The sequence below is a fragment of the Cajanus cajan genome, chromosome 1 (assembly GCF_000230855.2).
Source record: "Cajanus cajan strain Asha chromosome 1, NIPB_CcT2T_4, whole genome shotgun sequence".
In the NCBI taxonomy this organism is placed as follows: domain Eukaryota; kingdom Viridiplantae; phylum Streptophyta; class Magnoliopsida; order Fabales; family Fabaceae; genus Cajanus; species Cajanus cajan.
Window position 1 is genome coordinate 77,639,707 of NC_138517.1, and position 23,647 is coordinate 77,663,353.

General features: G+C 28.6%; 1 protein-coding gene and 1 long non-coding RNA gene across 4 annotated transcripts; one reads left to right on the forward strand and one right to left on the reverse strand.

Annotated features, from left to right (window-relative positions):
* Nucleotides 1-7,068: 7,068 nt before the first annotated feature.
* LOC109791093 (uncharacterized) lies at nt 7,069-10,932 on the reverse strand. Its single transcript, XR_014429509.1, has 4 exons — nt 9,172-10,932; nt 8,624-9,080; nt 8,486-8,541; nt 7,069-7,792 (listed from the first exon to the last, which is right to left on the reverse strand). It is a non-coding gene; the product is annotated as an uncharacterized LOC109791093 (long non-coding RNA).
* Nucleotides 10,933-14,050: 3,118 nt separating this feature from the next.
* Nucleotides 14,051-17,590, forward strand: LOC109791094 (DNA-directed RNA polymerases II, IV and V subunit 9A). Of its 3 annotated transcripts, none has more exons than XM_020350349.3 (5): nt 14,051-14,210; nt 14,296-14,371; nt 14,710-14,868; nt 16,233-16,336; nt 17,099-17,590. In XM_020350349.3, the coding sequence occupies exons 1-4, from the start codon at nt 14,182-14,184 to the stop codon at nt 16,311-16,313; spliced, it is 345 nt and encodes a 114-aa protein (XP_020205938.1). In that variant the 5' UTR covers nt 14,051-14,181; the 3' UTR covers nt 16,314-16,336; nt 17,099-17,590. The 3 variants fall into 3 exon arrangements, with proteins under 3 accessions (XP_020205938.1, XP_020205939.1, XP_020205937.1); XM_020350350.3 differs by lacking the exon at nt 17,099-17,590 and adding an exon at nt 16,585-16,619; XM_020350348.3 differs by lacking the exon at nt 17,099-17,590 and having other exon boundaries at nt 16,233-16,619.
* Nucleotides 17,591-23,647: the final 6,057 nt, after the last annotated feature.

Here is a 23,647-nt window from a genome sequence, read left to right on the forward strand (position 1 = left end):
TGCGACGGTTCACCAACTATCGCAGAAATGTTCGTCACGAGTGAATTTTGCGACGGTTACTGGAACCGTTGCCCAAACCGTCGCAAAATTGGAATTGCGACCCTTACAGCACCCGTTGCACTAACTGCCTCTAAATCAGTTATTAAATATTTATTTTTTATTTTATTAAATTTTTTAGACGTCTCAAATTCGGTTGTTATTCTTCTTAAGGATCGATTTCATATTCACAATACTTCACTAGGTCACCCATCCCTGTATTACTCCAAGTCAAGCACACTTAACTGTGGAGTTCTGATGAGATAAGCTACAAAAAAGCAGATACATGTTGTCAGTATAAGTAGTACTAATTAATTCATTTAAGTCATTCTGAACTATACAATCTCATACTTATACTATCTTTGGATCCCTCTCATTCCGGTGTGTCCGAACCATTATAAATATATAATAATTATATTACTAATAATAATTATATTATATTTAGTTAATCTTTATTTATATATATACTTACTTTTATAATTAACAATCTACTTATTTCTATTTAAAATTAATATTATGATATAATTTAAATTATTTATTATAAATTTAAAAGTTTAAATAATAATTTATATATTTTAAAATGAGAAAGGTTATAATAACACCGGTGTAACTTTTACTAAGTATTACACCGCTTAATAATCTTATATTAAATGTGAATTTTGTAAATCTAACCGTTGGATTGAAAGTTCATATCACCTTTATATGTTTATATCAAATTTTGTTAAAATTGACCAACTTTAAGGTAATCAAAGTGGTCATATTTTAGTATATTTTGAAATGTATATATTACGTCAATTTTTTTTTTACAAGAATGAAATATCAAATCATCTTGAATTAATATAAAATTTTGTATATATGATCTAAGAGTAAAAAATTTTCAATCTAACGATTGAATTTATAAAACTCACATTTAATATAAAGTTATTGAGCGGTGTAATACTTAATAAAAGTTACACTGGTGTTATTATAACCTTTCTCTTTTAAAATATTATTTTAATAAATTAAATTTTAACATTTTAAATAAATTATTAATTAACTTAATTTATTTATTCATCTTAAATCTAAGATATAAAATTCAAAAAATGTATTTATCTTTGTTTTATTTTCTAATCAATTTTTTCTATATTAATTATTAGTAAAATTTAATAACTTTGAATTTAATAATTGGATCGATAAAATTTAACTTATACCATGAGTTATTGAGCGGAGTAACTTTATTAATAGTTACATTGTGAGTCATTTGATTCCTCCTCTCTCTCTCTCTCTATATATATATATATATATAAATTTTTTTTGATGATAATTGTGTATCTCATATTAAACAAAATATATATAAAATTGTTAATAAAATATAAGTTTATTAAGATAATATAATACTTCCAAAAGAAAAATATTACTTTTGCTCTAATATACTATTAAATGTATTTTTAATCCTAAACTTTATCAAACTTCACCGTAATTTTTGAACAAAATAATATTTAGTTTGTACTAAAAATAACTTTTAAATTCTAATTAAATAGGGGTTATATATGTGTGTGTGTATTATATTCAAACCTAGAAGTGATTTTGAAGTTATTATTTGTGAAAAGATAATTAATTTATCAAATATCTCATATTTAATTAACCATTAAAATAATAAATGCCATAAATTATTTATTATTTTTTTAATATTCTCGATTTAATCCACAATTAAGATGTATTATTAATTTCACTAACACATAAAATGTAACATATATATATATATATATATTTTTTTTTTTTTTAATTTTTAGTTTCCTAGGATTAACATAAAACTTTTTTATTCTAAAATAATTTAAAAGATAGAGAAAAAAAAATTAATATAGTATATTAAAGTATTTTTCCTTTTTAACATTTCTAAATGTAATTACATGTCATTATTATTTTATTTTTCTATTTTTTATTGAAAGTAAAATTATATAATTTTAGAGTGTGCATGACTTTGTATGAATTTTTATTTCAATTTTTGTCTTGTAAATTGTAACGGTTGGGAGGAACCGTCGCAATGTTGGAAAATTTTGCGACGGTTTGGAGAAACCGTCGTATGAAGGGTCGCAATATCAAAGCGATGACGGTTTCAGGATAACTATCGCAATTTATCCGTCGCAATTTATCATTTTTCTTGTAGTGAATTAGCTGATCAATGAGTACTTGATTCAGGCTGCTATTATCATATGTGTCCTAATAGGAGCTGGTTTCTCACATATGAAGAGAGATTAAGAGGAAGAGTTTTCATGGGAAATGACATGCCTTGCAAAATAGTTGGTATAGGTACAATCCAAATCAGAATGCATGATGGAGTAATCAGAACTCTTATAGAAGTAAGACATGTACCAGATCTGAAAAAGAATCTTATCTTTGTTGGAGTTCTAGATTTTAAAGGCTTTAAGTGCAATGTTAAAAATGGGGTAATGGAGATCAAGAGAGGGTCTACAGTTGTGATGAGAGGTTTTAAAAAGGGAAATCTCTATATGCTTCAAGGATCAACTAGTTCTATATCAGAATCTGTTTCTGTTGCTGAAAAAAACATACCTGATCTCACCTACCTATGACACATGAGTGAAAGGGGAATGATGATTCTAAGCAAGCAACAATTGCTTGGAAATCATACTGTCAAAGAACTCAGATTCTGTGAGCATTGTGTTTTTGGTAAACAACACAGAATCAAGTTTCCAAAAGCTCAACATTCAACCAAATCTACTTTGGATTACATTCACTCAGATTGCTGGGACCTTCTCAAGTACCTTCGCTTGGAGGAGGCAGGTATTTTCTCTCAATCATAAACGACTACTCAAGGATGACTTGGATATTCATTATGAAGCACAAAAATCAAGCTTTTAAATGCTTTAAGGAATGGAAGATTTTGATGGAGAAACAAACAAGTAAAAAGGTCAAAAGATTAAGGACTGATAATGGTCTCGAATTATGCTCAAAAGAATTCAATGATTTCTGCAAAGCTGAAGGTATTGATAGACAATACACTGTGAGAAACACTCCACAACAAAATGGAGTGGCCGAGAGAATGAACAGAACCCTGCTGGAGAGAGCCATATGTCTTTTATCAAATGCTGGATTGAGTAGAAGTTTTTGGCCTTAAGCAGTAAGCACAACTTGTTACTTGATAAACAGATCACCATCCATTGTTATAGATTGTAAAACACCGATTGAGGTATGGTCAAATAAACCTGCAAACTATTCCTTACTTAGAGTTTTTGGTTGCAATGCATACTATCATGTTAATAAGGGTAAGTTAGAACCTAGATCTAAGAAGGGTCAATTCATGGGATATGGTGATGGAGTTAAAGGGTATAGAATCTGGTCACCTTCTGAAAGAAAGGTTATTCTAAGTAAAGATGTTATATTTGATGAATCTCACATGTTTCACCCGAGTTTGGAGTTTACTGTTTCAGGTAAAAATCAAAAAGTTCTCAAACAGGTGGAGGATGGTAACGCTTCAGGAACCACATAAGATGAGGACAAATCAGAAGATCTTAATGAAGAGTCACAACAGCAACAATCCGGCGTTGATGATAGTGATCCTTCAAGTCCTCAAGGAACAAGCCTTCAATCTGATACATAAGCCTATCAAAAGCCAAAAAGAATATCTAACCCTCCTGTCAGGTATGGTTTTGAAGACATGCTGACTTATGCATTGCATGTAGCAGAAGAAGTTGATACAACTAAACTAGTCGCATACAAGGAAGCCATGGATCATGCAGAAGCTGATAAATGGATCCTTGCTATGAAGGAAGAAATGGAATCACTTCAGAAAAACCAGACCTGAAAGTTAGTAAAATTGCCAAAAGGAAGACATGTAGTTGGATGCAAATGGATCTTCAAAAGAAAACCAGGAATCCCTAGAGTTGAACCCTTAAGATACAAAGCAAGGTTAGTCGTAAAGGGGTTTAGTCAGAAGGAAGGAGTGAATTTTAATGAAATCTTCTCACCTGTTGTGAGGCACACTTCTATAAGGGTTCTTCTAGCCCTTATAGCCTGTCAAGATTTAAAACTTGAACAATTGGATGTAAAGACAACCTTTTTACATGGAAGACTAGAAGAGGATATCTTAATGAAGCAATCGGAAGGCTTTGTGAAACTAGGGAAAGAAGACTATGTGTCAACTACAAAAGTCTCTCTATGGACTGAAACAATCACCTAGGCAATGGTACAAGAGATTTGACACTTTCATGATCAGTAAAGGGTTCAACAAAAGTCCCTATGACTGTTGTGTTTACCACAAGAAGGTGGAGGATGGCTCCATGATTTATCTTCTATTGTATGTAGATGATATACTCATAGCTGCCAAGAACAAATCTGAAATTCAAAATCTGAAGGCTCTTTTGAGTGGAAAATTTGACATGAAGAATTTAGGTTATGCCAAAAAGATCTTAGGAATGGAAATCTACAGAGACAAATCTCAGAAGAAACTTTTCTTTGTCAAAAAGATTATATTCAAAAGATTTTACACAGGTTCGGTATGCATAATGAAAACCCATTGAGTACACCTATGTGAGTCAAAGAAAAATTGAAAATTGTTGCTCAGACTCTAAGCCAAACTGAACAAAACAATGTATTACAGGTTCCCTATGCCAGTGCTGTTGGAAGCCTAATGTATACTATGGTATGTACTAGGCCTGATCTTGCTTATGCAGTTAGTGTTGTAAGTAGATACTTGAATCAACCACAGAAGGAGCATTGGCAAGCAATTAAAAGGATATTCAGATATTTGAGAGGAACATCTGATATAGGTCTGATCTATGGAGCAAACACAAATTGTTGCCTAGCTCGATATTCTGATGCAGATTATGCAGCTGACTTAGATGGAAGAAAATCTATAACTGGATATGCTTTCACATTCGGAAGCTGTCTAGTAAGCTAGAAAACAACTCTTCAATCTTCAGTTGCGCTATCTACAATCGAAGCTGAATATATGGCCTTAACTGGAGCTGCAAAAGAAGGGATATGGCTAAAAGGTTTGATATCTGATTTAGGTGTTAAACAAGAGCATGCACTGATTTTTTGTGATAGCTTAAGTGCTATCTGTCTTGCTAAAGATCAAGTGCATCATGAAAGAACCAAGCACATAAATGTAAGGTACCACTTCATCAGATCAGAAAGAAGAATTGAGGTTCAGAAGATTGACACTCTTCACAACCCAGCTGACATGTTCACAAAATTTGTCCCTTAGAGCAAGTTCTTTCACTATTTGGACTTGCTCAATGTTGATTGTTGGAAATAGCTTTCTAAGATAGGTGGCAACAGAAATTTTTTATGATATAAAATTTGATGTTTTCTATACTAAGAAGGTCCAAATGTAAGGTGGAGAATTGTTAGATATGTGTTTGTACCTATTTTAGCTGTAATTCTGTTCGTTGGGTACTCGTGTAATTTTGTCCGTTGGGTACTCTTTGGTTTATATATACATATAAACCTTAGAATGAAAAGAGAGTGACATACACACAACTCTCAATACTTAATAAAGAAAAAGATAATCTGTTGCCATCCATGGATGTAGCCCATTGGAATTGGGTGAACCACGTAAAATTCTCTGTGTTTTTCTTTCTTCTCTTTTACTTTCTCTTTACTCTGTTTCTGCTTCCCTTTGCCTTGGCTGTGTTTTATTTAGTTCAACAGATTCACAACACCACCCTCTCTTTCGTGGTTCCATATGCTTAAATTTACAGCTCAAATAAAAAAACTATGAAGTACCAGCTCGGATACGATACTAAACATGACAGAAACACAAGTTAACAGTAAGTGTTGTTTTAGTCACATGACAATGTCTATAAGTTACAGGAGAGGTGTTTAATCTGAAAATTAATATATATATATATATATATATATATATATATATATATATATATATATATTTTAATTTAGAAGTGTTGAAGATGTGTTTGGCAAGTATTGTCTCCCAGCAGTATCCTATATGCAATCCTTCAAAGTTGGCCCGAAATTTATAGGTGAAAAATGAAACCCGAACCATACAATTTCACAAGTAGTGTTTGATAGAACCTCTTTTTCTCTCTGTTGGATCACTTTCTTATCTTGAAGGCTTTTAATATATATCAAGAGTGCAAGTAAAACAATCCTTTAATTGGTCCAGATTTTTGTTGCAATTTAGGCATGCAAAATACTTGGAGGCAAGAGAAACACAATTAAGAATCCTACTTGCAACTAAATCATTACATTTTTGTTAATCAAATTTTGTTCAAAAGGTACAAACAAAGTCCATGTCATCAGGATAAAGGAGAAAACATATAAAATATACACATATTCTATTAATAAGAGACCTTTTAAGAAATGATAAAAAAAATAAAATCATAAAGATACAAACCTAAAATAAATAATTTCATATCTGTTAGGTGCATACAGCTGCCACCGAAACACTTTCGGTGGTTTTCTGCTTTTTTAATTAAAAGCGGGTCCCACATAATAATAAAATAATATTAAAAGTTTAGGAGAAATTATGAAAATGACATTGGAACTTTCCTATAAATAAGGAAGCTGAAAACCATAATTTTCATCCCAAATTTTCTTCTCTTCTCCCTTCCTCTCTTATACACCTTGAGATCTGTTCTCGGTAGTAGTAGTCTCCTAATTCAAAGGAGTAAGTTATAGAGAGAGAAGTGTTGTAATTTCCTTCCTTTCAGTAAATAATATGTTTACTGTGGTTATTTTCTCCCTTGTCTCTTTTTATTCATCTCTTATTTTAGCTGTGAGTAATTATTAAGTCTACTCTGATTCTAACAATATCAATGTGTGTAAGAAATCCCCTTTGATGTATACATTTTTTTCAAAGTTAGGATCGATTCATCAATAATATTCATGTTTGTTTTGGAACAAAGTGCCATTGTCACGACACAACTCCACAAACCATAATTAATTATCCCTAGTCAGCAAAGGTGAAATTAGAATAGTTTAAGGACTATCTAAGTGATGAATGAGAAAGGAGTCTGTATTGATGGTGGGGTGGGTTGTTGGAAGGAGATATGTTCCTATGTTAGCCATGAAACTTGAATTCATACCATACTATGTAAAATAGCATGTAGCAATATGAAATAATTGATATTAGAAGCTTGTTTATTTCGATAAATAATTGTCTGATTTATAATATTCCCAATTTTAAATAAGGTGTGCTCATGATCAGGATAGAAGGCTGATAATGTAAAATATATTATCACTTATTTATTATAAAAGGTAACATTTATGACTTTTTGAATTTAGAAATGAAATTTCTCTCTGGCTTTCTAGTCAAGTCGAACAGGAGTGACTTGACAAGCAAAATTTGTCCGTCAAAACTCGAATTTGGGCTCCCAGGCCCACTACGTTAAGATTTATTTGGGCTAATGAAACAATATCCCGGCCCACATATTTTCACAGTCCTAAGGTTAAAAATATGTTTGATTTCCTTTTCATTTTAAAATCTACTATTTAAAATAACTCCATAGCACTCAACAATGAAGATCAAAGTTGTAGTTTGCTCCTCTTAATGCAAAAGCAAACTCGTACAAGTCCCAAAACTTTCTTAACCCCAGACCGAACAAATCCAACATCCATTAAATTACCAAAGAACTTCCAACCCGTGGGGACCTCACTTTGAATAATAAATTAAATTACATATTTATGTCACCAGTGAACATTTTCATACTTGAAGACATTGTGGAGCAGCATATTCAGATGTTTGGCCACAACATTCAACATCCAGGGCAGCAGAGGTTGGCATGCTCTGATGCTCCTACAAAATATTTATAATATTTAAAATTAATACATTAGTAAAACTAGTGATAAAAAAATTAAGCTACCCAAATGATCAAGTTGTTAGTATATAAGCTCAAGAACCAATGGCAGATCAACAAATTTTGTCACTGGGAGAAATATATAACCAGCAATTATAAATTTTTAAATCTTTGTATTTAATTTAAGAAGAATGCTAACATATTTCTATCGTACCATCTATTATTGATTAATTATTTTTTTATTTATAAAATTATAAAATTATGAGAGACTCATTCCACAGTTTAACTAGAAACAAATTTAATGACAACTCTTGGCAACTAGCTAAATGATTACATGCAAATATGCAACTACTCCCTCCATCCCACAATAATTAGAATTTTAGTATTTGAAAAATGTCTAAAAATGATTAATGTAATATTAATTAACTTTTCTTAATTTTCCATTTAAATTATATGATCATGACAATTAAAAGTAATGTATTTACTAAAATAATGGATTATTTTAATAAAATTGTGGGACAGAGGGAGTATAACCCTGCCGTTACTACAAGACACACAATTGTAAATTGCCGCACGTGTTTCTTTGCATGCAAACACACTACTGATGAAATTGAGAGAGAAAAGCTTAAGAGTTGAAAAGTATGATGAAAACCTGGCAACACCCTTTAAACCAGCAGAAAAGTATGGTATACCTTCTACAGCATTTGCAGCAGTAATGACCACGGAATCTGAAGGAGTGACAAAAGACCTAACAAACAAGGGATACATGAATATTACACACAAAAAGTTAGAAATTATTTAAATATATCACAAATGAAGAGCAACACTACCTTTTACCAAGTATCATGTTGCGATCTGATCCTGTGCTTCTGATTTGCCCAATCCTAAAGGAGCAACAAATTCTTTTCTGTATGTCAAATTGGGGTCTAGGTGCCCTCCTACGAACTTCCGAAGTCTTCTTGTATCCAACAAAGTGATCCACAAATCAAAGATAAATCACAACTATATCATTTAGACCATATTTAAATACAAATTTAAAAGGATTTTTTTTAAGAGTTTGTTTACTAAAAATATTCTTTATTTTTAATAAAAAACTCTTAAAAGTCTTTTTTAGATTCTATTCAAACAAGCTCTTATAATACTTAAATAAAGCTATCCTTGGCATTAATCAACAAGAGAATAAGACCCTTGGTGTACGGGTCAGTAAAGAGCTTTCTTGTGCCCCAAGCTCTTCCACAAAAATATGCTTTCCATATGCTCCAGCAACCTCATATAGTGCCATTGTAACTTCAATAAAGTAAAGAAATTTACCATTAGGTTTTGGGATGAAGAAAAGAACAAAGAAATCTCAGTTTAAAACAACAACCACAAAATATACCAGAATGTGAATTTAGGAGATGACAGCAGTTTCCTCATAGATTCAAAATCAAAAATTGACAGGTGAAATTTCAATCATGGAGTAAAAAAAGGATTGAATCAGTGGAAGCACTAGTGAACATAGAACATAATCAAGATTTCCTGTAGTAAGAAGAACTGCCTCATATGCGACTCTAAACTGAATACTCCAGATGGAAAAGGCAGGAAAATCTATTAAAACACTTTTGCAGTTTGACCAATTTAAACATTTTCTTCCTTCAATGTTCTCCAGTTTTGCAGGTCAATTGGCATCATGACATGATATAAATAAATCCTCTTGCGTAAAACTTCTTTGCATAAATGCAGAGCGTAAGATAAAGTTGTAAAAAAGTCTTTTCATCAATTTAGTATAGTCACTTGTTGAATCAAAAACCTCAACATCAAATGGTCCTTCAGGGCCTGTAAAGTTTGTAATACCAGTTTTGGTGATATCGACCTGGGAAAACATACAGAATGGAGAAACAAGGTTTAGGTTGAGCAGTACATCTGATAGATCTTCAGCAATCAAGTACTCCTTAATTGTTGTTGTGAATTCATTTATCTTGTTACATCTGGCAGATCCTCAGCTACCTTTTGTAATTCCACCATAAAAGTATGGACTATCTTCGAGGAAACAAACATATTCTGAGCATAACAGAGAGAAGCAAGGACAATGAGAAGCAAACTGCAGAAAACATTACTCTCGTCAGCTCCGACTCTTTCAGGTATAACAGCAGATACTGAAGGAGTTGGAAGCAACCCATTTTGACCAATCCAAACACGTCTTACTCCATTTGCTGCTGATATTTTAGTTGTAATCTGCAGATTCAATAAAACCGTTAGTGATTTGCAATGCGATATTGACATTGAGAAGACAAGCATGTGATGTAACAAGGAACGAATGTCCTCTCATATAAGTCATAAGTGATGGTATACATTACCAATGGTATAGTAAGTTGTCTGGTATTGCAGTAGCTACCTATATTTGCTTTTTAAGGAATCTTTCCGTAATGTAGCTTTTCTGGCGTTGCAGGTATCTGACATTTTCTCAGGATCTTCCTTCAAGGTTTTCTCTGATTCCTTGGAGAAAGTGGAGTCATCAAAGTGCTATGTGTACCTTCTGGCATAAAAAATTACTCAAATTCTGCTCTTAAGAAAGGTGATGTTTACAATGAAGCAATCAAATCTGGTGCAAAGGGTTTGCCTTTTCTCAAGGTCTTGGATGATGGTAATGGATGAATTTCTTATTAATAATATTTATTTTTTGATATTGATAGATATTTATTATATTTCATTGTCTATTGCGTAATAAATAATATCTATCAGTAAGGAGTTTGGGTATAATAAATACTAGTTGTATTTGTTATTTTTTTTGCTGTTATTCTTAATCATGGTCTAATGCAGGCTCGTCATCATCCTTTCACTGCACCAAATCCTGAAGACATGAATGACCTTGCATCTGCTCGTGCATTGGCTTATGACATTGTTTACAATGGGGTGGAGGTAATTGAGATTGATTTCTGATAACTTTCCTCTCCCTATAAGCTTTGAGGCTGATGATTTGGTCACTGATATCTGAATTAATTAATAAAAGTATTAATGCCTATTTTTTGTCAGATTGGTGGGGAAAGTCTGAGAATTTATAAACGTAATATACAACAAAAGGTTTTGGAGATTGTTGGCATCTCAATGGAGCAGGTTAGTGGACCATGAATCTGAATCTGCAACAATAACCGACTCCATTGCTATGCTTAATTATCTTTTTCATTTATTTTGTATCTTTTTAGATTTATAAAATGTTTCAGTGATGCTAGACAAATTTAAACTAGAATTATGTATGGTTATTGTTTTCCTATATATGTCCCATTACTTTTTCTGGCTTCACCATCCACTATGTTTCTGAATGAATGTATGATAAGTCTGAGTAGTCTGATTATTTTAGTTACCATCCTGATAAAAATAGGTACATATCTTAATGGAAAGAAAAACTGAATGGATCTATAACGGAATGGCTAAAGGGTAGGAATAATACGAGCCTATTAAAATCTCAGAAAATGCTTTCCAAAATGATACATATCTTAACGGAAAGAAAAACTGAATATAATTATTTTCTTTAGTGTTGTTTACTTGAATAAAATTGCTATCTTTGTTATAATTATTTTAAAAGTTATATTTTAAGTAATTTTTAATTAGTTTTATTATATACAAATATTTAAACTAAAAATATATTAAAATTAAAATCATTTTTTTAAAAATTTTATAAGTTTAATACATTAATTAGTCTTTGAATTTGTTAAGAATTTTTTAATAAGACTCTTATATATATTTTTTTTAATTTGACCCTTTTTATATGTTTATAAAAATTATAAGTCTAGTTATAATTCGTGAAATTTGACAATATTTTTTTTTTAGAGATAGAAAAGATTACAAAAATGGTTGAAATGAGGGATTGAACCTAGATCCTCATGCTTCTAACTACCCTAACTTTTCCCTACCCAACCACTAGGTTAACCCTAGTGGTTAATATTTTTTATATCTTCACAATTAGACAACCACATTAAATTAATGTTTCATGCTATTTATGTGTATCAATTTTTAATTCTCACCTCACTAGTCTCCCAAACACTTACTCCCTGAACTTAAAAGGTAGAGCTGTCAAAACGGGCCAACCCGGCCCATGTGGGCCGACCCACTTTGACCCACTTTAAAAACAAGCCAACCCAACCCGGCCCACTTGTGATTTTCTAAAAAAAAAATTGGCCCGGCCCGGCCTACCACGGGTTGGTGGGTTATACGGGCCAGCCCACCAGCCCACCAAAAATTAAAAAAAAAATTATCAACAAAATTCAAAATTTTAAAATAATTATAAATTAACATAATAGTCATAAAATTAACATTATTAATAGTCATAAGTCATAATTCATCATACAAAATTAAATACAAATCACGATAAAAGTATAAAATAAAAATTTTCAATATACCATCACACAAAATTAACTACAAATCATACTTAAATTTTTATTGCAAAAAAAAATGATGGATTAGTGGGCCACCCGGCCCACCACGGGTTTAGCCAGGGTGGGCCGGGTCAAAATGAGCCGGGTTGAGATATACCCACCGACTATAAAACTTCAATTTTTTTTGGCCTGGCCTGGCCCATTTTCAAGGTGGGCCAGGTTGGCCCACGTGTCCCGGCCCACTTTCACAACTCTATTAAAAGGTAAACCAAATGGTGAAATGAAAGGTAAAGGGCAGTGAATAGATAAGAGTATGGAGAAGCGGATGAAGGTAGTGAAAGAGGTGAAATCAACGAAGAAGGCAGAGTGTGTATGCAATGAGTGAAGTGAAAGGGGAAGATAAGGCAAATGAAGAAGGAGGGTGTAAGAAATAAGAATGAATAGAAATGCGGACCGTGAAATCATAAATCGATTTTTCTATAAAAAAAATATTCCATGACACATTCCATGTATAATGTTAACACATAAAACAGAGAACTAACAAAGGTTAGGGACTAAATTATAAAAAGTATAAATTGATGAAGGACTTAAAATTTTATTTGATCAGGAACCTAATTAATTTTTTTTAAATGCTTAGTGACCAAATAGTTTATAAAACCTATTTTAGTCTATATTCTATGAAAATTAAATTGAGGCCTCCCAAATGGATGGTTATGCATCAATAATTATTATTATGAATAATAGATGATATACATTTTAGGTTAAATTGAAAACTTGATTCCTATACCCAATACCATATTTTTATCCTATATGGAAAGAAAAAAAATCAACGTTTTTTTTTTGACATAAAAAATATATATTTGTAAATAGATCCTTTTCATTTGCTAAAGTAAGTTATGATAGATTTCGTTCTCTTACTTGATATCATTTTTCGTTTTAGTCCCTGTGTAAAAAAAAAAATCACTTCATTTGATTTCTATTTTATTAAAGAAAAAGTTCAAATTTTAGTTTCTTTAGACAATTTAGCTAAAAGTCCAATAGTAAACAATAAGCTGGATTTAATTAACAGAAATCATTAGTCTCGATCGTAAGTATATTACAAAACTAATCAAATAGTACTGCATAAACTTAATTTAACTAATATTTTAGCATGTTAAATGTTTAAATTAACAATTAATTTAATTGATATTATAATTGGTTCTCAAATCTTAAAATCTTAATTTTTTTATAAAAAAATATTCTAAAAACAATAATCTTAATATAGTCAAAGTTACGAAGATTTCAATACTATGTTAAAAAAATAATGTTAAATATTTATTATATGTAATTAAAATTTATAATAATTATATATAAATAAATATCATATTTAATATATAAATTATTTTATATTTAAAATTTGTATAATTAGATTTTAAATTTATATAGTGAAGCATGAAAATTGTTGATATTTTATTTTAAAATATAAATTATAAATATATAATAAATATAAATTATAATAAATAAGAAGTTTAAAAAAATTTAAATTCTCTGAAAAAATGTTTAACATAACATTTTTATTAAAGCATAAAAATATTCTCACACAAGATACTTGATCATGTTTAATATATGTTTATATTCTTAATAAAAAAATTTACTTAAAAAAATATAAATAAACAATTTGAGCCAATGAAAAACTCTAATAATAAATATAAAAATTTAAAAAGTTATTTTTTATTATAATCTTAAAAAGATAAAAAAAAATTGCTACTACATTAATAGTACAATAATAGTCGTAAATACAAAATAATATTATAAAAATAAAATAAACATAATAAAATTGTATAAAATAATAAATTATTGTTTTAATAAAAAATAATTTAAAAAATAGAGGTATCTGTACATGGCTATGAAATCTAGTATTGTACTTATTGTTCAGGTTTTAGACTACTGCTATATAATTGAGACTTGAGAGAGAGAGAGCAGCGTAGGAGGGAAAACAAGAGCACCCAAAAGGAGCGAAGAAGAAGCTTTACTACTCCCTTCTCACCGTTGCCAAGATGAGTACCATGAAATTTTGCCGCGAATGGTTTGTCCCCTTTTCATTTTTCCTCTTCAATTCTCTTTTTTTTTTTTTTTTTTTTTTTTTTGTTGATTCAATGATTGTGGTTCAGCAACAACATTCTGTACCCTAAGGAAGACAGAGATCAGAAGATTCTTCTCTACGCATGCCGCAACTGCGACCATCAGGTTCTTCTCTTTTACCCCTTTTTGTATACCCTTCAAGCACCCCACATCACTGATTCAAAGAAAGCAGCCACATTTTGTTTTCAAGTATAAAACTTCCTTCATGCTATTGCCGTGTCTAGTGCTTGTTTGCATTGGTTTATTTGGGACAGGAGAAAAAATTATATTTTTAGCAGAAAATAAGGATTATTTTCTGAATTTAAGCTGTACCCAATAATGGGTCGAATTGGTGGTTGTCTTTCTTTTGAAGAGGGTGTTGAGAAGGACTCTTTGCAATTCTGAAATGCTCAACGTTGATGGGATATGTGTTTGACTAGTTGTTTATTGTTGTTGTTGTTCAGGAGGTTGCTGATAACTTCTGTGTGTATAGGAACGAGATACATCACTCTGTAGGAGAGCGCACTCAAGTGTTGCAGGATGTGGCTGCAGATCCAACGCTTCCTCGAACTAAGGCCGTTCGCTGCACTCAATGTAATCATGGTGAAGCTGTCTTTTTCCAGGTAAAGTCTCTGTTCTAATTATGTACCTGAGGAATTTTGTTGTTTTTGAAGTTTGCTATCATGGTATTAAGAGCTTAGAGGGAAGATAGGTTGTTCAATGTGCCCTGTCAAGGTTAGGGCATATTGCAAGCTTCATGATTTAGCTCCACATTGGATGGGTACTCACTTCTTCCGTGTGTTTATGGAATGATGTGGAGGTAGAGCTGTGAAGATTTGAGGATAGTTGAGTTTATTATTTTGTGGATATACTACAGTTTTTCACTGTTTAATATTAGTGCTGATCTTTTGACCTTCACCCTCTTAATTTGGAAGAAGTGAATTGCACAAGGAGAGCAACAAAAAAAAAAGTTTAAGTCTTGACTATTTGATAATGTGTAAAGGTGTGCAGATATTATGCTTTGCGCTGCTTAAGATATCAAATCCATGTGTGAATCTGTTTGGGGTTATAAAAGTATCAAGACTGTGGCATAGATAACAGGAAGCATGAGATCATTGTATAGGTTATACACAATTTGAGAACCTTGGCTTAATGACATTCATTAGTTGGAATGTCTGTCTGGCAGTTCAAGTTAAGAATGAAAATTATGCCAGAACAAGTTTGACCTTTATTCAGCATGGTTTGTCTTGCTGCTCTAGCATCATGGTAGTATTAATTGTTCTAGTCTAGGCAGTTTTTGCAATGAATAAATTTTTCCTTGTCTTTTCTGGAAAAAATATTGGTGAAATGTAGTACTGTGATGATTTGTTGTGTCCTTCTGCAGTCTTTCCTCAAATAAGAAACAAAGTGGAATTTTTATTTTTGCTAAATAGGAAGTGTTTTAGTGATATATAAATCCTCATGTATTTAGTTGTTAACTTGTTTTACTTAAAAAAAAAAATGCTAATGTCTTTTATGTTTTAAATGTTTCTTTTTCAATTATTGATCGTGTATGTTATAATTCATGATTTGGAAAACAGGGCCTCCAATTCTATATTAAGGTTCTGGTAACCTCTATAAATTTCTTTCTTTTATGCTTCAAATGCTAAATCGGTTGCTTAATTGAACACTAAAGACTAGTTTGGCACACCTTAATGAGGGACCTCATTTTGGTGCAAATGTCTGTGCTACACTTTAAACACAAAAAAACACTCATATCTGTGGAGAAAAAAATGATGCAGATATGTGTATAGATGAAATAAAATTCAGTATAACATTTTGAATCTGAAATGTTGTATTTCCCGTTGAAATAGAAATATAGCATTGAAGAAATAATGCTCATTTCTTTACAACCCCTTTGAATGCATTTTCAGAAAATTTTCCGGCTGCATGTTAAGAAACCTTAATTTAATTACTTATGGAACATCTGAATTTTTTATGTATTCAGGCAACGGCCAGAGGGGAAGAAGGAATGACACTTTTTTTTGTTTGCTGCAACCCCAACTGTGGATTCCGGTGGAGAGACTAAAACTTGTGCTTCCTCAGATCAAGGTTCAATATTGGGGAAATCTAACATATTTTGTTTATATTTGGTTTAGCTTATTTGGAAAAGTTAATTGGTTTTTGTTTTCTTGTCATTTGTCAACTTCCCCAAAAAGTATTTCTCAAAATTTAAGCTAAAACAAAATGGGCTTTGTTGTCCATTCTATGGTTGATGAGAGATAGTTTTTTTTTTACCAGTCTAGCGATGTAGATGCGAGGACAATAATGCTGATGTTGTGTTACCTGTTTAACTGCAGTTCTTGATCAAATGATTAGAATAGTTGATGGACAATCTATTATTGGTCACTGCTGATAAATTTTCTGGATTAGAGTTTTTTGGTTTATTGTAAGGAAAAAAACAAGGAGTGACACTGATTTTCTGGATGGGCCTAAATTTCATGGTGGAGAGTTATCAGTTAGGAATCAAAATGCCTGGCTTTTTTGTTGTGCCGTGTGATACTATTTGATATAAAGGTGTATTCAAAGTTGAATTGGATTATTCTTTTTCTTTTTGGCAAGGGGTGACAATGATTAACACAGGAATATAAGCCATCCGAGATTTTGTATAAAATCAGTCCTAAAAGTAACGTTGTAGATTTGGACTCCTAAAATTGTTAGTATACAGATTAGTCTTTAAATTTGTCAGGATCTTTACACTTTAATTTATAATTGTCAATCAAGTGTAACCAAATTTTAGTTGTATTGTACCGTTGCCATTTTTATAAAATATTGTATATATAATAATAAACCGACATGGAAATTGATTATTAGGTGTGGTGCAATGTTGTTGTGCATGAAGACAAGCGAGTGGATGTGGAAGTGTGTTCATGGACTATTGGAGCCTGAGGATGAGGATCATAGGTTTTGTTAGTAATGAGATCTAGCACCATAACCTCTAGACGTTGGGGATTCTATAGTTTAATCTAATACTTGGGAAAAGAATGCCTAAGTTATGAATTAAGAGTGACTTTAGTTGTTAATCTCACAAAGGGATGCATTATGTTTTTTCTGTGTGTTATCGATCTATGTTTTCCGGAAGAAAGATTGAGAGTATAAGATTTTCATGACTTGGGTGAAAAAAAACATGTTGTAGATGGTTGGCGGCGTCTCACCAATTTGATTTAGGCTTGTATTTATTATAAACTTCACATATAGGTTACAGCTGTTTTCTCATCTAAGATTTATCTTATATATCATTCTCACAATCTTTAGTGCAATTTGGTGTTTCAATGTCACTTGAATAAAAAAAACATTAAGAGTTTATTTCACATTTAATATAAGTTTGATTGGTGGAGATAGAATATTAAATAAGAGTTAGATAATAACATGATAAATGATAAACTTGTTTATACTTTCAATATATGATGTGCACCAAGTAATCTTTAAGATTGTATACGTTATTTTATGTTTGAAATGAATAAGATAATGTGAGAATATGTGTGATAATATTTCCATTTTATCATTATTTTATTTTATTTTTAAAAAAAATCATTTGTTAAGTCTATGGAGTTTCAAGATCATGTCTCCCTCGTGTTTGCTCTTGTTGTACCTATGACTATTTTCGAGAAGAACACATAGAACAATATTAAGCACGTTTAGGAATTTACGAGGGACAATCTACATAGGATAATTTGTGATGTTATTTAAACATGGAAATACAAAGACTAATTAATATTATTTACTGATGTAAAGACTAATTTAATAAATTTTTAAGTATAGAGGCTAAATTAAAAAATCTGCTACTCATGCATGGACTAAATTATACATTATTTTATTTTTAAATTGTAAATCCATATAAAACAAAGTGAAATATTATTAACCAACAAATTTGACGGTTTCAAAATCCTTCGAATTCAAGGGGTACGATAGAATTTCTCACTTAATTTTGCTTCTATTACACCTTGATTCTATCTTTTATACTTTCTTCAAAAGTACATATTTAATTTACAAAATATATTATAGTATTTCTTTATAGTAACACATAAGTTTATAATAAGTATATATTTGTGATTAAATTATTAAATCTTAAATATATATATATATATATATATATATATATATATTTTAAATAATCTTTAATGGATCATGATTTCATAACTTACAATAATATTATTTTAACAAATAATTATTAATTTTACTTTTTTAAGGTATACATAATTAAAATTACTTTACATTCTAATTTATTACATGTTAATAAATCTATTTACAAGAAGATTTTGTCACGTTGACAAATGTCACTTGGAATCACTAATTTTTTTTCTCCTACTTTTTTATATTTTTAATTAATAAAATTATATTATTATATTTTCTTATAATAATAAAGATGTTTATAATAAGTATATATTGTGATTAAATTAATAAATTAAATTATCAAATTATATGTGAATTTTTTTCTTAAGAATCTTAAATGATCTTATTATCAAGATTTTACAATAAGATATATAAGAATGTTATTGTAACCAATAGTATGAATATTAATTCAAATGCTATTTGATTACATGTCAATAAATCTATTTATTCAAATAGTTGAATGTAGTGTTATGATATTTCATATGTAGTTAGATATGTTAAAAATAACTTAATGTGTATTTGAAACTACGTTACGTCAACTTACATCTACGTATAAGAAAAATAAATATTTATAACTTTTGTATTTATTATTAATTCTAACTAAATTTTTTAGTCTAATGTAAGTAAATAATCTTATATTCTTATGAATTATATTTTTGTTGATTACTTAGTCAGATGAAAGTCCAAATCTTTGTTGGATAAGTGAATTAGATAGACTACTAGAAAGTATTAAATGTGGATTGGGAAAGTATATTTTGACTATTGGTTGGTACTTGGAGAAAATGTGTAGAACAAAGGAAGAAGGAGGGTAGTGCAGTTAATATCACACTTTTGCAGAATGGGTGATGAATCTCATATCTTGTGTCTATTGAGGGAAATTCATGTTTTGATTTTTTTTATAAGCGTTAGGGCTCCAAATTATGTGATTAGAGGCAGTTTACTTAATTTACTCTTTGAATTGATTTTTTTTTTTTACTCTCACCGGAAGCCACCTCTTGTGCTTTACAGGTTATTATTACTATTAATAAAATTGTTTGGCTTCTAAAAAAAAACTTGGGACATTTCTCTATATCACCATTATATATTATTTATTATAAAGAAGATTTTGTCATGTCAACAATGTCATATATCATCATATTTATTCTTTTTTCGCCTAAATTCTATTAATTTTTTTTAATTTATAAAAATATATATATTTATTTATAGTAAAAAAGATGTTTTTAATAAGTATATATTTTTTGATTAAGTTAATAAATTAAATTATTAAATCTTGAATGGGTCTTTGTTACCTCTTGAATGGATCTTTTAATTTAAACACAATATATATTTATTATAAACATCTTTGTTATTATAAATAAATATAATAATTAAATATATTTTCAGTCTCTTAAAAGGAGTAGTTTTAATATAATAATAAGACTAAAAATAATAATTTTAAATTTTAGAACAATGAAAAGTAAATAAATTTTTATGAGAAACAAAATAAAAAAATTATTTTATAGGAACTAAGTGCACGTTTAAGTTTAAATATAATGATATATTTTTATAATAATAATAATATATAATAGTGTTATAGACAAATATTCTAAGTATCAACCAAATAGTTAGAATATCTTTTACCAGTTGACATTTAACCTTTTCCAGATACTTTTCCATTCTTTTATTCACCCAATCATAGACATATTTTTTTTAAATAAAAAAATATCAAAACACATTGATTTTTTCATATTAATTATTGCACTTATTCTAAAATTCTTCCTAAATAATTAGCATATTTAAGTCATTAACAAAAATCAAGTTAAGTAATCACGATCAATTACAAATTTATATCATTTAACTATAAACATTATAAATTTATGCATGTTGCATCGTTTTTTTCCCCTCACATTATAAATTGAACTATAATCGAAAATTAATATTTCATTCCTATTATTGTATATTAAGATATTAAGATTTTAATGTTTTGATTTCATTAAAATTAATACATATTCTAATTTTAATCTTATCTTAATCTTAATCTTATTAATAATAAATCTAGGATAGTTTCTCATTTTATTTTTTCACTCAATCTTAGACACATTTGTTCAAATAAAAAATATCAAGACACGTTGATTTTTCCATACACTAATACTAAAACTCTCCTTGAATAATTATCATATTAAAGTCTATAACAAAAATTAAAACATACATTAAGTAACCACAACTAATTATAAATTTAAATCATTTAACCATAAACATTATAAGTTTATATACGTTATATCATTTTTTCTTCACATCATAAATTTGATTATAATCGAAAATTAATATTTCATTTTTATTATTGTATATTAAGATATTAATAAGATTAACACATATTTATTTTGAAAAATAATTAATTATAAAAAAAATCATTGATTTTATTATTAGCGATTTTTTTATTTAAATTTATTTATTCCAACAATTTTTCATAATTTACTAATAGTTAGACTCATAAATTAATTTAATAACATATTAATCATATTAAACCAAATTATTTGTTTCTTTATTTATTAAGATATTAATATGTTATATAAAATATGACATGGTTGTAAAATTTTTCATTGTACCTATTGTAAACTCAACATATCTATCTTTTAGGAAAAATTTTAATATTTTAAAATTATTTCAAGATATATAGGGCAAAATTAGAACTAAGAAATGACATGGTTGAACAAATAAATAATTACACATTGACCTTAATACCTGAAGATGAGAATGAGTATTTATGTGTTGATGGTCCGTTATTTATTAGTGGAGATTTTGATAGACTAGACAATGTTCACACTCTATAATTTTTTAACACCATTAATGATTTTGTATTGCCAAATCATATCTTAAGACTTAAATTGGAGTACTCATTATGTTACTTAGAAACATAAATCAATCAGAAGGTTTGTACAATGGTACTCGATCGATTGATCATTACAAAATTGGGGGAATTTGTCCTTGAAGCAAATGTTATATTAGGAAGTAATGTTGGAATGAAAATGTATATTCCTAGATTATATTAACACATTCAGATAATAGGATCTCACTCAAATTTTAACATAGACAATTTTCATTTTCAATATCTTTGGTAATGACTAGTATTAAAAATCAAGGTCAATCGTTAAAACATGTTGAGACCTATCTTCTTAATTATTTTTTTTCCTCTCATGGATAACTTTATGTTACAATGTCAAGAGTTACATCAAGGAAATAATTGAAAATATTGTCAAATTTTTATTTTTCTTTCAGGTTGATTTGTTATTATTTTATAATCAATATTGTAAAACAAAGATTTAAATGTGTGTTTTTAATTTTATTTTATATTATCATTTGCAAATTTTTATGTTTTATTATTAGTTTTTTAAAGTTATACTTATAATGTGAACATAAAATAAGAATTCTTTTCAACAAAGGAGTATTACTTATATTGAGATGGACATTTCTTCATCTATTTTAGTAATTAATTTTTTTAAATTATTTTTATTTTTTATATAAATTTATTGTATGTGAATATAAATAATAATTTACAAGTTAACTTTTTTATTTGACAGGAATTATCCACTAAATTTTGTGACACCGTTCTATTAAAAAAAATAAAAATCATATAAATTTAGTAGATTTTGATGTAACATATTTCAATTTAATCTTATTTAACAAACTGGAACTTCTTTCAACACCATCAAGGAAGGAACTAACATCCCAATTGGAGCGAAGAAGGATAACCATGATTGCTTTTACTCTCATTTCATCTTAGTTTACATTAATATATGACATTTATAATTTTCAAAACTCCCATTGGATGAACAATCTAATAAACACTTTTTTTGTTTTTAGAACTTGACAATTTTATATTGAAGTGTTTCGATTTTTGGATATTGACAAATTTATATTGAAATAATTTATTTTTATACCTCCTGAATTATATGATTTCTTTTGATTTGGGTATTTATATTTAGAGTTAAACACCTATACACTGTCAGTGTAAAGTTTTTTTACACTAACCGTCAATCAGAATCGTTAATAATACATTTTCATCTGCTCATTTAATTAAATTAAAATAAAAAAGACACTATTAACACCAGTATAAAACACTTTACACTAGCAGTGTATAGGTGATTAACTCTTATATTTATATTATAGTTTCCTAAGTAAAACAATTTAAATGTGATTAATATAACTTTCATGTCATATATTTTAATAATATCCATTACTAATATATAAAATTTATGAATAATTTTAATTTCAACTAATTTAATATCAATTTTATAATATTTCAAATTAAGTCAATCAAGAAATAAAATAACATATTAGTTTTTAAAACATATTAAGGTTATATATATAGAAAAAGTTAGTAGAAATTACTCGGGCAAAATATATTTAATGTATGTTTCTCTTTATTGTTTGTTGTGTGTTGGAGTGAGAAAAGGTATAAAATTGTTCCATAGAGATAGAGATGAAAGTACAATACATGATTCCATATATTTTCCCTATTTTCTTTCTGTATGTTGTTTGTTACACAAAGATGGAAATGGACTAGCAGTGAAGTTTGTATTTGTTCGACGACTCAGTTATTGACGTGATGTTTTTTTTTAATTTAAAAAATGGACTAATACATAAAGTAACATCAATTATAAGGATTAAATGAATTAAAGAGTAATGTGTAATTCTTGAAAAACTCAAATTATGATTTGTTAACCTATAATTCGAGATAAAAATAAACTTATAATGCTAATAATTAGAGATGACAAAAGAATATATTTATCTACTATTCATCTTATTTATCTACAAGTAAATTTTATTTATTTAATTTTATGAATAGTTAGTAATTTATTTATTATTTTTTTAAAATTTATTATATTATAATATGATATGTTTATTAGATTGAGATTTTAAAAGACTATTTTGATATTAAAAAAAAGTTTTATAAATTTTAAAAGACTATAAAAATATAATGATTAATATAAAAAAAAATAATGAAATAAAATATTTCAAAAATATTTTTTAAAAAATTTAAAACATTATTTTTATGGATATATTAGATATTCATTCATCAAAAAGTATCGTTAATGAATGAACCGGATGGCTTTTTTCTCCTTAAATTGATTGAATGAATTGAATTTTAAGTGAAATTTTAATAAATTTAAATAGATTAATTTTTTTTTTACCCAATCCGATCCATTTACAAAATTATTTTCCATCCACCAATATGTCACCCTTACTAACTTAAAAATTAAGTTATTTTGG

Bases quoted from the DNA above. Each gene is read 5' to 3' on its own strand.
- LOC109791094 (XM_020350349.3), top strand. From the start codon at position 14,182: ATGAGTACCATGAAATTTTGCCGCGAATG. The intron at 14,372-14,709 runs GTTCTTCTCTTT...GTTGTTGTTCAG, and splicing joins GCCGCAACTGCGACCATCAG to GAGGTTGCTGATAACTTCTG. The intron at 14,869-16,232 runs GTAAAGTCTCTG...TTATGTATTCAG, and splicing joins GTGAAGCTGTCTTTTTCCAG to GCAACGGCCAGAGGGGAAGA.